A 16,648-nucleotide genomic window follows, 5' to 3' on the forward strand; every position below is an offset into this window, starting at 1 on the left:
AGTCCCCAAGACATAGTTGTTTCTCTGACTTGCAGGTGTGAGCTATTTATGCCAACACACACACACACACACACATAAATAAGTTTAGCATTAGGGCGTGGAGACAGGCAATCCTAAAAGGGATTATCTACACAGCTGGTAAGATAAACTTTCAGTTCAGTGAGAGACCCTGTGTTGGGGCTATTAGGAAGAAAATAATAGACAAAGACATTGGATATCCTGCCCCGACCTAAGCATGCATAATGCAGGAGCACTGGCATATTCATAGAGACTACACACACACACACACACCATGCACCTACACATAAAATGAGAATTCAACTGGCCAATCAATCTACCAAGAGACTCTAACCTGTTAGTATCTGGATAAAAGCCAAATTCAGAAGCAATCTACTATAGTAACACTAAACATGGAAAAAATTCTGATAGAACTAAATACTAGCAAAGATGAAAAGATTTTTAGTATCATTAAAAATTAGGAAAAATTAAAATCACAATGAAAATGATACTTTAAAAAATTGTATTGCTAAGAATGTAGAATGATTATATAACCTCATGTACCTGACACAACTTTAGAAACTCACATGACATCATCTTTGTTTAAACTATACATTCATAGTGTTACTACACACTCCAAGTAAAACTAGTACTCCAGCACCAAGACCCTCATATAAATAGCAATGTGGAATAAGAGGTTACAAGGGTACCTAAATTTTTCCAATACAATAGTGTAGTCACATAATGCAATACTTTTCATCCATCCATAAAAATGAATTGTTAAGCTATCAACACATAAAAATTACATGAACATATATTAAGCCAAAGAGGTAAAAATGTATGCATATGATCCTAGATATATAAAATGGAACACAGGTAAAACACAATTATTTTAGTTAGAGACGCACAATGTATTAGAATACTTAGAATTTAAGAGCAGCAGAGTTGAATAATGAATGTATCTTACCAAGCCTCTTAGGAAATCCTGTGGAGGGGAATCTCAGTGATGTCATAAGTTGGCCATTACCTGCCTTTTGACCAATAAATTTTACTGTTACTATTGCATATGGAAGGCACTGTCTAGGTCTATCTACTGGTCTTGAGAAGAAATCATATTCATAGAAGTACACCTAAAAGACATAAGAAAATCAAACTACTATTGTAAGACCCTGGCCCCAGCTTTGCAGCAGAGTTAACCCATAAGATTAATCATGAACCTTGAGCAGTCTCAAAAAAGAGTCAGATAAAAACTGTTACTTTTATCTCCGTAGCTCTGCCTCTTGATAGTCAGAATGTTGCTTTGTGGTTAAATGACCTTGAGTATGCATAGAAGTTGTTCCTCCTATGTCAAAACTGATGGCACCAGTGCACTGTCCACAGGAGCAACAACACGAGTCTCCATCTTAAAGGACCATGGCTTCATTACAAACTATGTGATTTTGATGAAGGGTTTCAGTATGATTTGTGAGAAAAAAAAGGTTACTTTATCCCATGAATATGGCATTTACCTTATAAAAGTCACTTAGGGATTAAGTCGATGGCATCTAAACAGTTTCTGGACTAAGCATGTGTCTTTTAACTCATCAAATGAATCCTAGCATTAACATACCAATGAATTGTAGGCTTGCAGCTCAATGGTATCTTTAAGAGAAGGCATACTTCTTGATATATGGCAATCAAAGTTAGGAAAAGGATCCAGAGAAACTTTGTTTTTGTCGACAGAAGGCTGAATTTTCTTTACTTTTCCAAAGAGAACCTACAAAGCAAAAGATAATATTCAAATATTTTCAATACCCAAATACTTTTAAAGTCTCATGCTTTTAGTAGTGAAGTATTAACAAAACTGTTAGTCCATGCCTTGGATGGGATGTTTTCTGGTTTGTTTTGTTTTTTGGTTTTTCGAGACAGGGTTTCTCTGTAGCTTTGGAGCCTGTCCTGGAACTAGCTCTTGTAGACCAGGCTGGTCTCGAACTCACAGAGATCAGCCTGCTTCTACCTCCCAAGTGCTGGGATTAAAGGTGTGTGCCACCACTGCCCAGAGGGATGTTTTAATATGGTAATTATACCACTTATTTCCCAAATTAAGATCTGAGACTGTAACATGAGGGCTGGCTTGTTGGGGTTTCTGTCCCGCCTGGTACCCCACATCCGGCAAGTTCCAAAGAAAATCACACGGAGTCTACATTAGGTTATAAAGCTGATTGGCCCATTAGGTCAGGCTACTTATTAGTCCTTACATCTTATATTAACCCATTATTCTCATCTATGTTAGCCAAATGGCTTGGTACCTTTTTCAGCTGTCAGCTCACATGTTGCGTCTTTGGCGGTCTGGGCAGGAGTGGCAGAGGGAGCTTCCTGCTTTCCAGAATATTCCTGTTCTCATCGCCCTGCCTCTACTTCCTGTCTGGTTGACCTGCCTCTACTTCTTGCCTGGCCAATCAGCGTTTTATTAAAATACATGATTGACAGAATACAGACAATTCTCCCACACCATGAGACTAGAGTTATTTCTAATAAAAATTTCAGAAATTCTTTTAGAAGAGGGTTTACTGTGAAAGTGTATATGGAAGATTATATAAATATCTAAGCCAGAAATGGAGAACGGTGGGAGAGACCAGGTGACATAATGTAGGAAGTAAAAAACATTTTAGAAATGTTTTTCCACTTTGGGTTTTTGAGATGGTTTCACTGTAAAGCTCTGGCTAGCCCAAATTATGCTATGTAGACAAAGCTTGCCTCAAACTTGTGATGACCTTCCTGTCTCTACCTCCCAAGTGCTGGGATGATAGGCATGTGTTATCAGGTCCAAAATATGGTAACTAAAATTACCATTTGAACAAAGTGAGGCAGCTAATTCAACAAAGAGGACAACTGAAAAAATTAAATTCCTTAAAATATATGAACAAAATAGATAGTACACAAGTTGAACATTCAAGTATTGAAAACAGTGTGAAATATCACGGAAGAAATTCAAGTAAATAATAAATTCAAGTGAAAAGTCTTTTTCAAGAACAATGGCCAAGAACTGATGACCCAAAACCATAGAAATTTTACTATGTACTTGTTTAAAGTGTCTGCACACTATAAACCAAGAAAGTACACAATTTTAAGTGGCCTAAACCATGAATTAGTGGTAAAAGATGAGCTAGAAGTACAGAGTATCTCAAAAGTATAATTTATATCAACTCTGTAATTATATTACTTTAAAAATCATTTATTTTATTGTAATGACTCAAGTAAAAATAAAGAGATTAAAGTAGCTCTCAAATACACACAAGAGTTGAAACTTAGGAAAACAATTACCTTTATATTTTCTTTATGACTCAACGTGTCCTTTTGCCTGCATTCTGTCCTTCCTCATCACCCAGTTGTATCATTTCAATGTCTTTTTTTTTTTAGACAGGGTTTCTCTGTAGCTTTGGAGCCTGTCCTAGAACTAGGTCTTGTAGACCAGGCTGACCTTGAACTCACAGAGCCTCCCAGCGCTGGGATTAATTAATTAAGCTGGGATTAATGGCGTGTGTACCACTGCCTGGTTCAGTGTCTTTTCTAAATGTTACTCTGTACTCAGATTTACAGATATTTACTTACATACATTATAGACTAAGAGCCATGTATAAAAGAAATGTTATTTTGAGCTTGCACTAAAACCTGCTGTGATATTACTATTGCTTTCAATAGGTTAATTATTTTCATCCTAACCTCAATAAAATAGTTACTCAACACTGGTATCTTAGGATTCTGGAGTTGAAAATAATAATTAAAACTGGCAAAAATGACAAAAATCTGTGTGTTAGCCAACAGTTCTGTGCCGCTCTTGGTTCTCAGTTCTGACCAATAAAACTAAATATAAATAATCAAAATACATATACAACAAAGTCTGCACTCAAAAATAACTACGTTAAGATCATTCATTAGCTTGGGAAAGACCTTTTAAGGCTCTAACATGAGTTTTCTGAGGGTGTGAGAAGACACCAGCATATGCACACACTCTGGAGATAGATGACTACCAACGATGTCCTCCTCAGGACAACTGGGCACTGTACAGCAAAAAGTGTAAAAATGCACATCTCTGATTTAAAATCTATTTCTAGGAATAAACCAATTTTTGGCAACGTGCCAAGGTGTATAACACCCACTGTTTCAAGGCAGAGACATTCTGCCTATTTGAGAAGCAGTCTTATCAAGAGGGTCAGTGCCAGTCTCCTATCAAGTTGCAGAGGCAGGCCTGCTGGCAAGCTGTACAAACAAGGATGAAACTGTCTTGGAAAACCATAGCCACAATATCACTTCTCAAACTTTCTCAACAATTTAAGAAAGTGCTTTTTATAAGTCATCACTTAAAGTCAGAATGAAAAGAAATGGTGAGGATGTAAAGAACAGAACCCTTAAGCATTGTTTAGGAAACTGCACAAGGTCTGGGGTCTTAGTGTTTCATCTACCTAGTCTGTTCTACTGTATCATCTTCTCTCTACTTAGTTAATTTTCAACCTTAAAAGACCAGTGAGATAGTCCTTAAGTAAAGGTGCTTGCTGCCAAGTCTAGTGGCCTCCATAGGATCTACATGGTGGAAGGAGAGACTTGACCCTCAAGTAGTCCTCTGGCTACTATAGGCACAATAAATATAATAAAGATATTTAAGCATAGGATTTTGTGTATGTGGTGGTCAAGTGTATTTGCACGTATGTACACTTTGTGTGTGTGTGTGTGTGTGTGTGTGTGTGTGTGTGTGTTATGGATGGCCAGTGTCTTCCTCAATCACTATCTACCTTATGTTTGAGCACTGAATCTGGAGCTCACTTATTTCATTAGACTGGCTGGCCAGCAAGGCCAAGGGCCTCTCCTGTTATACTCTATCTTCCAGGGCTGGTATTATGTGTGATATTCCACATCTCTCTTTTACATGCATAATGGGAATTCAAACTTAGCTCCTCACATTTAGATAACAAACATGTTAAGGACTGACACATTCCCCAGCACCAAGGGTCTTTAAGAAATATCTGAGTATCTGTTATAGAACCACTAGTTTAAATAGTTAAGATGACTAAAAATGCAAATATGGTACATGTATTTTATAAGAAGGAACATCTGACAAGAGGGATGAACACTTAAGCACATACTAAGTGATGTGAGCCAGTTAGTGACTTCACTCACATGAGGTACAGTGGAAGTAGAACACTGACTTTCAAGGTCTAGAAGGAAAGTAAGGTATTAGTTGTTTAATGTATATAGTATTTTGGTTTGAAGATGTAATGAATTCTGGAGAAAATGAATGGTGATAATTAAACAATATGGATGTATTTGAAGTTACTGGATTGCATTTAGAACTGTGAAGAGTACATTTTATTGTATTTTACTAAAATAATAAATTTGCAAAACACTCATTTGTAGTGTTTTTTGAAGAACATTTTGGAGAACTAGAAAGACTTATGTGTGTGTGACTGCCCCGAGTGTACTAAGGATTGATGAAGCATGGGTACTAGAAAAACACTCTATTTAAAACCATACCACTAGCCCCAAATTTTATTATTGATAATTGAGTGCAAATCTTTTTTAGTATTTTCTGTTTTTCTTTTCCTTTTCTTTCTTCTCTCCGTCTCTTTGAGACAGGATTTGTGTGTAGCCCTGGCTGTCCCTGGAACTCACTCTTAGACCAGGCCTGCTTCTGCCACCCATGTGCTGGAATTAAAGGCATGCACACCATCACCACCACTTGGCTTCTGTTTTTCTATCCCAGTGTTGGGACTCCAATTCAGGAAACATGTATACTAACTAGACAACCACTCAACCTCTGAATATAGCCCTAGTATATTTCTGGTCTTGTTACTTGTGTGCACATACTATGTGCAACATGCGGAGGTCAGAGGAAGACTTACTCCTTTGAGATAGGGTCTTTCAATGAAACTGGGTCTTGTAGTCAGCATTCTGAATAATTTTCATATCTCTGTGCCTCCTGCACAGCCCTGGGCTTACAGGTACGTGTGGTCACATCCCATATTTCACTTGGATATTGAGGATCCAAACTCAGGTTCTTATGCTTGTATGACATGCATGGTAACTCTCTCCGGGCTATCTCCCAAATCCATTACATTTTCTTCCTTCCTGAGACAGGGTTTCTCTGTAGGTTTTGGAGCCTGTCCTGCAACTAGCTCTTGAACTCATAGAGATTCACCTGCTTCTGCCTCCACCACTACCTGGTTACACGTTTTTTTTTTTTTATCCATGTATTTTACAACATCTCGATAATTACCAATAGTGTGTGTATGTTGTTTCTCTAAGACATAGTTTTGGCATGTTCAGGCAACCCTGAACTCTCAATGTAGCCCAGGGGGTCTTGAATTCAAGATTTTCCTGCTCAAACCTTCAACATGCTTGATACAGACAATCTTGGCCCACATAATATTCTAAAATAAATGATTGTATAGCATTTCTGCAAGCCTTTAAAAATACTCTGTACAAGCTGGAGAATTAGCGTGGTGGTTGAAAGATTTGCTGCTCTGAAGAGGACTCAGGTTCATTTCCCAGCATCAGATGGTAGCTTCCAATCAACTCCAGTTCAAAAGAATACAGGACCTCTTCTGGTCTCTGTCGGCAGGCATACATGTGGTGCACTTATACACACGCAGGTAAAACAGCCACACACATAAAAACAAATAAAACTTTAAAATGCTTGCTCATCTAATCATAATGAATATATCATATTTGAGAGACAGGGTATATAAAAATTCTATTATACACTAAGTGGGTACTTTAATGGTGGCTATTGTGTTTTACTCTAAACAATACTTATGCACAAGCAGGTTTGTGTTTTGAGGTCTTGTACTACTCTTTACTCAAATTTATCATCTTATACAAGCATGGCACATTTGGAAGGATAATGAATCCAGAAAAAGTTATGTATTGCGAAGACAATGACGATGAGTGCTGCCTTTTTGTACCTAAAGGTTACATTGCACCACAGTCAGGTAGAGCGAAGAATAAGGGAAAATTCCAAAGGATAACAAAATATTTTATGGAATTCTACTTGAGATAATTTAAACTGAAAGCAAACTATGTCCATGATGACTTAAAGTAAAATGCTCCTATATTTAGTATTTGTTTTATGCTACTACCTACCTTAAAAATCACAATATTTTCTACAGTAGTGCTTCGACTATGAGCATAATTCAGGGCAACATCAACATGTCTAAACATATAAATTCCAAGAAGAGGATTCCCAAGTGTCTTCAGTGTGGATGCTCTGGTACTTAGTCCATTCTGAAAGATCTCTACCACATCACTCTGAGGAAGTGCTAAGAAGCAGAAATGTTCTTCCAGTTCTCTGCCATGTCTTCCATTCTCACGCATTTCTGACCTAAGTAAAAGCAAATGATGTACACAGTTAAACTAGTATTTTTCAAAAAGATAATCTTAGCTTATCAAAGAAATCAGACATTAATCAGATACTAACTTACACTATTATGATTAAGTTAGGACTGAAAACCATCTAAAGACCAAGCTCAAGATTACACATCTATGATTTATGGATAGCCTGAATGGGTAACAAGTCTGGTAACACTTTCAATGTAGCCAGTACAAAAATCTTTAGCTTTATTACACATGTTTTGTTCTCAAATATCTAACAAAATTTTCTTGTCACAAACGAAAGAATAAGGTTCAAAATGCACTAAGCTACCTTATTCTTTAGCCAAAGTAATAGTGACAGGGTTGGAATAACATATTTCATTTTACTGGCCTCCACAGTTTATAGCAGTCCAGTATTGTCTATCCAATCCATGTTCTTTTTACTTCAAAAGCATATACACATTTATTGCATCTCTTATTTTACCAACTTAGTCAAAATTGTAAACATTCTTTAATTTTATCTTCTATGATGATCTGAGTCTAGTGACCTATTTTTCAAATTTTTGGGAATGCCACATAAAAAGCATACCACAAAGGATGGTGTAATATGTGTGTATGTGTGTGCACATTCTGAATATTCTGTAGATTGGCCATTCTCCCAATCTTCTCTTTTTCAGGCCTTCCCAGTCCCCAGACAAAATACTAATAAAATTTGGCCAGTTCATAACCTTACAATGGCCTTTAAGGGAAGAATCATGTACCTTTCTCTTTAGATACAAATCCTGAAATGTTTACCTTAGCCAAAGAATGCATTCTGAAAGCTGGAAGGGAAGAAAGACAAGGCTTCATACCAGTTAGTTGTAAAGACAGAAGAATTGGTCTTAAAGATTATTAAAACTGACAACCCAGTGAATACTCATCTATATAAGTAAAATACTCTTTGCTGATGAGAAATCTTAGTAGACTGTATAGAAAGGCCAACAGTTACAACTGTCCCTTAGGTTAATGCCCAGCTGAGAACAAGTCGTGACACCACAGTGCTGTGGGGGCTGAGATGATGGAGCTGTGGGATGCTGCAGCGGGCAAGTCTTCATAGCATCAGTGTCAAGTGACACACCGAGTGCTGCTGCAGAAGCTGCTGCAGTTATCTACAAGATCAGCTGAAGGCAGACACACAGCAGACACTCACCAGTCTTCTACTGAATATTTTTATTGAATTTATGATCTACAACTCTCACAGCTAGTAGAGTTAACATCTACTTCAAAGGATAGCCTCTCTATTTAGTGGCTAATGCAACTAGGGACATTAAATTAAGGCTAAGTCCTATTCATTATCTGTCTGAAAATCCTACGGTTCCTAAGAATGAAACTGAATTTACTCTGTCAATGCTCTATGAGATAATGAAGGCTGGACAAGAGCACAGCACATGAATTTACAGCATGGCAAGTGATAAAGACAGAATGCAGAGGTGTACAAAAAGAGTGCTACTGACCACACTGGCCCAAAACATCATTTTAATCAAGCATCTTGTTTGTAAACATCACAATATTATTGCTGTTGTTTAGCTTTCTTGAGTCAGGGTTTCTGTGGCTCAAGCTGACCTGGAACTCCTGATACTCCTGCCTCTACCTCCCAAGTACTGGGATTATAGGCTTATGTCATCATTCTTGACATCATGATATCATTTTAACACATTTTATTGACTGAAAAATACATAACAATAAAAGTCTCAAGCTTATAACCACAGTTAACCAAAGTCTTAGAAAGCTTTCTCTGGAGTTTCACAACTGTGGTAATATGGGTCTGTTTCAGTTTGTCAAATGCTTTCAGAATTACATTTGAAAATATTTTAGGGCCTAAGTAGAATTTAAGATTGTAAAGATGCTATGCCCCCATCAGATTTTAGAACTATTACTGACTTTTCATAAGTTACTCAAAAACTAGGATAATGTCACAGTGTCAAATGTCAGACAGCTCTAAATCTCGTAAACAGAGAAAAGTTCTGTTTAGGTGTTGATTTGGAGAAGAGTTAACTTAGAAAACAAAGGGTATTCCACCAAGAAGGACCTAATGTGTTTAGAGTAAGACAAAGGAGAGGAACACGTGTGGTTCAGTATGTTCAAGACCAGAAAGACTGAACATGGCAGGCATTGAGCAGTGACACCTGTCAGGAGAGCTATAGACTTTGCAACTGTGCTGGGAAATCTGGGGATATATGGGCCACTCTGGAATCTTTCTTTTTCTAATTAAAATTTTTCATATATATTTTTATTATATTCTTTCCCTTCCCAACCTCCCCAACTTCATGTTCTTTCTCTTCCTCTAAGACAAAAGAGTGTAGACAATTACACTTGGAGAAAATTCAATCCCCCATTTCCAGCAGGAATCAATTTCAAATAGCTCCTTTGTTAGGGATGGTACTTTGCATCCACTTCCCCTTCTCTGTGCTGGGATTGACCCTGTCTCTTCTGGTTTGGATCTGTTCATGTCTTGCGCATACTGTCAGTCTTTGTGAGTTCATCTGTGTATCAGTCCTGTTGTGTCTGGATGACTGTTTGAGGAGGAGTCATACACCACTTCAACTACGGCCTTTGCTCTCTTGAATCTCCCAAGGTCAGCGATTATGTTTCATTTGGTGTTTTTAGTTCTCAATATAGCACTTATGTGACAAGTTGTTCCTGCCTAAAATTTCTAATACTCAAAGTAATTTTTGCTATGCCTTTGGACACTCTGCAGGCATTCTGACTTTATCAGTATTATTAGTATGTCTCCTTCAGAGATGACAGATACAATGAACCTGCGGAATACACTTTTTTGTGTGTAATAATGTATAACCAGGTAAGCATATGACACTCACCAGAGCCCACACTTCAGGTCATATCTATCTTATTAAATATTTAAGAAACTGGGGAGATGGCTCAGTGGGTAAAGTGTTCCTAGGCAAGTATGAGACTTTTAGTCCAGATCCTCAGCACTCACAAAAATGCCAGATATGGTGTCCCAAGTCTGTAAATCATGCTAGAGGGGTAGAGAGATGTGCAACATGTGGACCTTCTGACCTGCTTTTCTAGTTGAAAACAGCAAGGTTAAATGAGAGACTGTCTCAAAAAATAAGGCGGAGAGCAAGAGAAAAAAGACACTTCCAGTTGTCCTCCAGTTTCTACACATGCACGCAGAGGAACATAACACACACAGACACACACTCAAAATTAAAAATATTTAAAAATATTTGAGTTAATGACCTTCTGAAAGCTTATCTCATGTTTTTATGCAACAATCTTAAAGAGGAACAAATGTGTCAGAGCCTAATCCTTAAATATATTTTAAGCTCTGAAAGTAAAAAGCTCAAAATTAACTCGGTACTCAAGTATTGAAATTTGTAAAATACGGCTTTTTTTCTTCCCTTTTTACTATTATGTTATTAATTACTAAGCAAAAAGATATTAATAAAAGACTTGTTAGAAAACTCAATTATGAAGAAGCTAGTTTGCATAGAGTAACTAATGGCCAGGAGAAACAAAATTAGAATCTTGCATGTCTTTCCAAAGATGACAGAAAACATTGTACTATCTTGCCACCTCTCTGAAACCAACTATGGTGCAAGTGCTTCACCTGATGCCTATGCCATAGTTACTTACATCATCCCAAATAGGTTCCAAGACAACTTGCAAATAGTAGGTAGTCAGCACCTAGTAGTCTCTCTCTATATATGTTCGATATATATGGCCTATAAGGTAAATATGGCTTAAATTTAATTGGCAACAGAAAAATATATAAACTGTTTAGGTACTTGGTGTGAATAAATAGAAAAAGCATTATATACTAGATATGTCTGTTAGAAAAAAAGTGAAATGAGGTGCTTTGGAAAGCTTGACAGGGAACTCAATAGCATGAGTGTACTTAACATCCAGCCAGCTAAAAGTGTAGTACAATTATTTCTGCTTTAAGCCTTGGGAAATTTGTTAAGAAATCTCAGATGTCTGAAACTTCACAGAGTACCAAACCCTGTAAATTTTCTCTATTGCTGCTGAGTATGTGTACATTTTTACATGTGTGTAGGTATGCATGCACATGGAGGACCAAAGTTGCCGTCAGGAATCTTCCTCCATCACTTTACCACATTCTTTACTTGGCAGGCTTGCTCAAACCCAGAATTCACTGACATGGTTAGGTTTGCTAGCCAGCTTACTCTGGAGATCCCCGTTTCCACCTTCCGAGGCTGGAATTACAAACAGGCTACCACGCTCACCTGATATTTTCGTAGGTTTCTGGGGAATAACATTCCAATCTTCACTCTTGTACTGCAAGCAGCTTAACCACCAAGGAACCTCCCTTGCACTGAAATTTCTATCTTAATAATATAATAATGCCTGCTGTCTGTTATGTTTGCAGTCTGAGTATGACAACAAAACTATTTTTCTTGTTTATAATCCATGAACATACGATGTGCATCATAGACCCAGGAATCCCCAGTACACAAAACTTTTTTTTTTGGTCAATTTTACCTCCTGGAAGTACTTTATGGCTTTTCTTTGGTTTATCAGAATTAGCAGCACCATCACTGCTATCTTTGGGGAAGATCACTGTTGATCTGATATTGGAGAAAACTACAAATTGACCATGAGTGGTTAATGTATATAGCACATGCATATATTGGGCAAAAGAACTGTTCACATTCCAGACAGGATAGAACAGTATAGTGTGAAATCTCAGTGTGATACAGCAATATGAAAGTTAGAATTATGAATAACAATTTAGGAATTTTGTGTAAGGAGTTTTGGACCATGGTGGCTGTGGAAACAAAACCACAATTGGGAGGTATAACTGTACATTAAATACAGTCAGAGAACTAGGATGCAACAGTGTAAGGAAATAAACTTGCTGACTCCTAGGAGATAAAGCAGTATTTCGCTTTAGTGTCTTTTGGACATGACAGAACCACTAAGGAACTCACAGCAGCTCTGGTTGCCCACTCAAAATCAAGCCATCCAAAATTTCAGGATGAGGGAGGGCTCACAAGCTCTTTTCTCTAGTTAAGGAGCTACTGGGAGTTGATGGCCGGGGAGAGGGGAGATAGTTAGTTTCCTTTAGGGGCTTGGCCTTTGGTACCTTAGTTACCTTTGCTCCTAGTGGATGGTCTTATCACAAACTGGCAGCACTAACACATCTTGGTGAATTACAAAAAGGAAAAAAGAGGATGAGGTTGGGACAGAACACAGTGGTTGGGTCTGGGAGGAGTTGAAATAGTAGAAAGAGAAATAGAACAAAAAGTATTGTATACATGCATGAAATTGTCATAAATAAAAATTTATTTAAAAAGTAATGGAGCCAGTAAGGTGACTCATTGGGTGAAGACATTGTTGCCAAGCTTAATGACCTGAGTTTGAACCTTGGGACCCATAAAGTGGAAAGAATTGACTTGGACGCAAAATAAGTACAACACAGTAAAAATTAAAGAATAAAAAGGTGCAGTGATACAGGTAGTTACCTGAAGTCTACCTAACTTGCACACATAGGCAAGTGTACTTCACACACAGAAACAAAATTAGAAGAGGGCGTGTGAAATGTGACTAGGTTAGTGCATGAAACAATCACTTAAAAATTTAGTATTGCTAGAGATTGTGAGGATGAAATGCTGTATTATTTTCTGTAGTAAATCTTTGTGTGACAAATGCACGTGTTCGTGTGCATATGTGTACATGGGGCTAAGTGACACCAGGCTATTTCCTGGTTCTCTCCACTTTACTTTTAGATCAGTGGTTCGACCTTCCTAACACTGTCACCTTTAATACAGTTCCTCAAGTTGTGGTGACCCCAGTCATTAAGTTATTTTCATTACTACTTCAAGACTGTAATTTGTAACTGTTATGAATTGCAATGTAAATGTGTTTTTCAATGATCTTAGGTGACCCCTATGAAGGGGTAGTTCAACCCCCAAAGGGGTTACAACTCACAAGTTGAGAACCACTGCTTTAGAGAGGTATTCCCACTCAATAAAGATGGAGTTCCTCATCTGGCCAGGTTGGTTGTCGGTATGCTCCAGGATTCCACCTGTATCTCCGCCCCCATCCTGAGCTGGTGTCACAAACGTGCTCTCTGCTGGGCCTGAATTTTATACAGGTGCTGGGGATCAAATTCTTGTCTTCATGCTTGCAGAGCAGGCATTTTACCTTTAGCCATATGCCTAGTCTTTCCTTAGCGATTCTTATTAAAAAATCTATCTTCATTTTCTTAGTAATACTTAACTTTCAAGTGACAAAAATAAATTAGCATGACTTCATGATTAGAAACAACACAATGCCAAACATGCTTCAGCTACACACTTACCTCTTAGCAGAAAACTGTTTTTCCAGATACTCATTGCGAACCAGCTTTGTATCTCCAAACAGCCATGTGAGTTGTAGGTCACAGCTTGTATCAAGCCTGCACTGCTTCAGAGTGCCGTGTATGAATTCATACTCTCTAGTATTGGTGTAACAAGAGGACAAGTAGGCTAAAGATAAAGAAGGGGGAGGAGTTACTTGTGCTTAAAACGACAATGCACATCTGTACAATGATAACAGCACAGCTGAGTTTGGAAATTTCATTAACAGATGAAGGCAACAATTTACAGTGAAAGTTGTACCACAGTAATGTGGACCTCCTACTCTTGATGTATGTGAAAACACTAGCCTTGCTTTTCTCCACACATCTATCGGAGTTATCAATGGTTATCACATACAGACAAAAGATAGCCCTAAAATTTAGGTTACTAATTTTTAACTTAAATCACTGTGATTCGACAATGTGGATCATTAATAATTACACACCTGGTAGCTTCTGTTAGCACTTCTTGGTAGTTCCCATGTAAAGATAATGTGTATGTTAAGAACATGGCTGAGTTGCTAAACTCTTTGAAAACAGCAGCAGCATTCTGGGTCCCCACCAGAAGTCAATGCGGTGCTATGCTCCACACCCTCCCCAGCATTTGATGTGATCAGTGCTCTAAATTTTGGCCATTGTAGTAGTATCTAATTGTTTTAACTTTCATATCCTCAATGATGTATGATGTAATTTTTTTTTTTTGAGACAATGTTTCTCTCTGTAGTTTTGGAGCCTGTCCTAGAACTTACTCTGTAGACCGGGTTAGCCTTAAACTCACAGAAATACCCGTCTCTGTCTTCCAAGTGCTGGGATTAAAGGCGTGCACCACCACCAACAACACTGCCTGTTAAAATCATCTTGTTATACATTATTTTCTATCTATCATCTTTGCTGACGTTTCCTTAAGGTGTCTGACTCAGTTTTTAGTATATTTTCTCACTGTGCATTTAAGGGTTCTTTCCATACTTGAATTGTTAACAGTCTTTTATATATGTTTTGTAAATAGTTCTCAAAGTCTGTGGCTTTTTATTTTTTGTATAAAATTCAAACTTTATGATCAAGGTAATTTTTTTAAAGTTAATATAATGTACTTGTTCATGTACAAACCTCCCTTCCCAATTTCTGAATCATCACTGAGGTGTATGACAGAAATATAAGTTGAGGTACTTATTCATGTTTTTAGAAACTACAAATAAGAGCTTAACTTTCAAAATCTGAAATCAACATAATTCTGTAGTACTATACCTTAAGTTTTATCTAAAAAGTCATTATTATTAAGGTAACAATATTTACATTAAAAAAGCCTTTACTTCACTACAACTTCCTGAGATTTATAAGGTTTTAATATCAGTAATGGCAGTTTTGAAATCATAAGGAAAAATGGTGACCAATTTCATGTGCCCATCAGTTATCCAAAGACCTGGTTAGAATCCTTAGTAAATGTTTGGTGGCAAGTGAAGTATTATGAATGTTATGAGGGCGATATAGCAGATTATTCTTCAAATCAGCTTTTGTACAAAAAGAAAGGGACAAAAACATCTTCAAGTATGGTTCTAGAAAAGTAACTGTCTACAACTGACGCCATGGAGTGTAACAGGGCTTTTAATGAGTGTCCCTCTGGTTCCTTTTGAGTTCCTTAGGGTGCTTCTGAATGCACTCCAAAGCCTGTTCCATCTCATTGATTACAAAAACAGAGTAAAACACTGTTGTACTTGTCAACAGATAAACTCTCACTCTGAACTGCACCACCTGCTGAGAGAGGTTCTGTAGCTGGAGGTATTCTCTGGCTGGTCCCCCAATCAGTCAGTATTCCATGCTCTCGTGGACTTCCTTAATTACGCCTATAAGGTTCAGCATTGTGCTTCAGGCAGAAGCCCCCCAAATTTTCTTATTTCCATGTCTATTAGCAAAGTGGCACCAAGTTCTAAATAACCAGGTAGCTTGCTCATTTCAAAACCAGAATGGGAGTCACATACATCGTACCATGAGCCAGCACCAATACTACCTGTAAGACTGAGCAGGTCGAGGGCGGTGGTGGCACACGCCTTTAATCCCAGCACTCGGGAGGCAGAGGCAGGCGAATCCCTGTGAGTTTGAGGCCAGCCTGGTCTACAAGAGCTAGTTCCAGGACATACTCCAAAACTACAGAGAAAGAGAAAAACAAAAACAAAAAAGACTGAGCAGGTCCCTGTGCTTCACCCCACTGGCAGTACATTTCAGAGCACACACTTCCAATCTGAGTAAGTCCAGCAAAATCAACACTTTCTTAGATCTAGACTTTCTCTTAAGTTAGCTATCTGTCTTAGTTAGGGTTTCTATTGACACGGCAAAACACCACGACCAAAAAAGTTGGGAAGGAAAGGGTTTTTGGCTTATACTTCCACATTGCTGTTTATTACTGAAGGAAATCAGGAGTTGATGCAGAGGCCATGGAGGGGAGCTGCTTAATGACTTGCATCCCCTGGGTTGCTCAGCCTGCTTTCTTACAGCACACAGGATCAGGAGCCCAAGGATGGCACCACTTACCATAGGTTAGGCCCTCCCCTACTGATTGCTAATTGAGAAAATGCCTTAAAGCTGGATCTCATAAAGGTACTTCTTCAGTTGAGGCTCCTTCCTCTCTGATGATTCTAGCTTGTGTTAAGCTGACACACAAAACCAGTCAGTATACTGAGGTGTCTGTTGTGTTTGAGACATGGTCACACTGTCACCCTGGCTGTCCTGGAAGTCACTAGACCAACTGTCTCCCAGTTGTTAATGTCTAGTATGGGATCCCCTGAAATCTTTCTCATTCCACATTAACATGTCCATGTATATTGCCATTTTTCCAGCTTTGTTTATTCTGGGTTTTACATTTCTGCACTCTCTTCTGAATGAGATGTTTCCTCAGTCACAGGAGCTGGAGCTGTGCTGTAGATGTATCTGTTGGAACTTAGCTCTCAC

The 16,648-nt window shown here is 38.1% G+C and overlaps 1 protein-coding gene across 1 annotated transcript in view; it reads right to left on the minus strand.

Annotated features, from left to right (window-relative positions):
* Tex15 (testis expressed 15, meiosis and synapsis associated) overlaps window positions 1–16,648 on the minus strand; it is a 56,603-nt gene that overhangs the window by 14,070 nt on the left and 25,885 nt on the right. Inside the window, exons 3-6 of the mRNA XM_048456548.3 lie at window positions 13,670–13,835; window positions 7,114–7,351; window positions 1,607–1,753; window positions 965–1,127 (exon numbers count right to left, since the gene is read on the minus strand). Of these exons, the coding sequence (XP_048312505.3) occupies window positions 965–1,127; window positions 1,607–1,753; window positions 7,114–7,351; window positions 13,670–13,835 (714 nt within the window). The remainder of the gene's footprint in view (window positions 1–964; window positions 1,128–1,606; window positions 1,754–7,113; window positions 7,352–13,669; window positions 13,836–16,648) is intronic.

This window comes from Myodes glareolus, chromosome 23, assembly GCF_982192425.1.
Source record: "Myodes glareolus chromosome 23, mMyoGla1.1, whole genome shotgun sequence".
Taxonomy (NCBI): Eukaryota; Metazoa; Chordata; class Mammalia; order Rodentia; family Cricetidae; genus Myodes; species Myodes glareolus.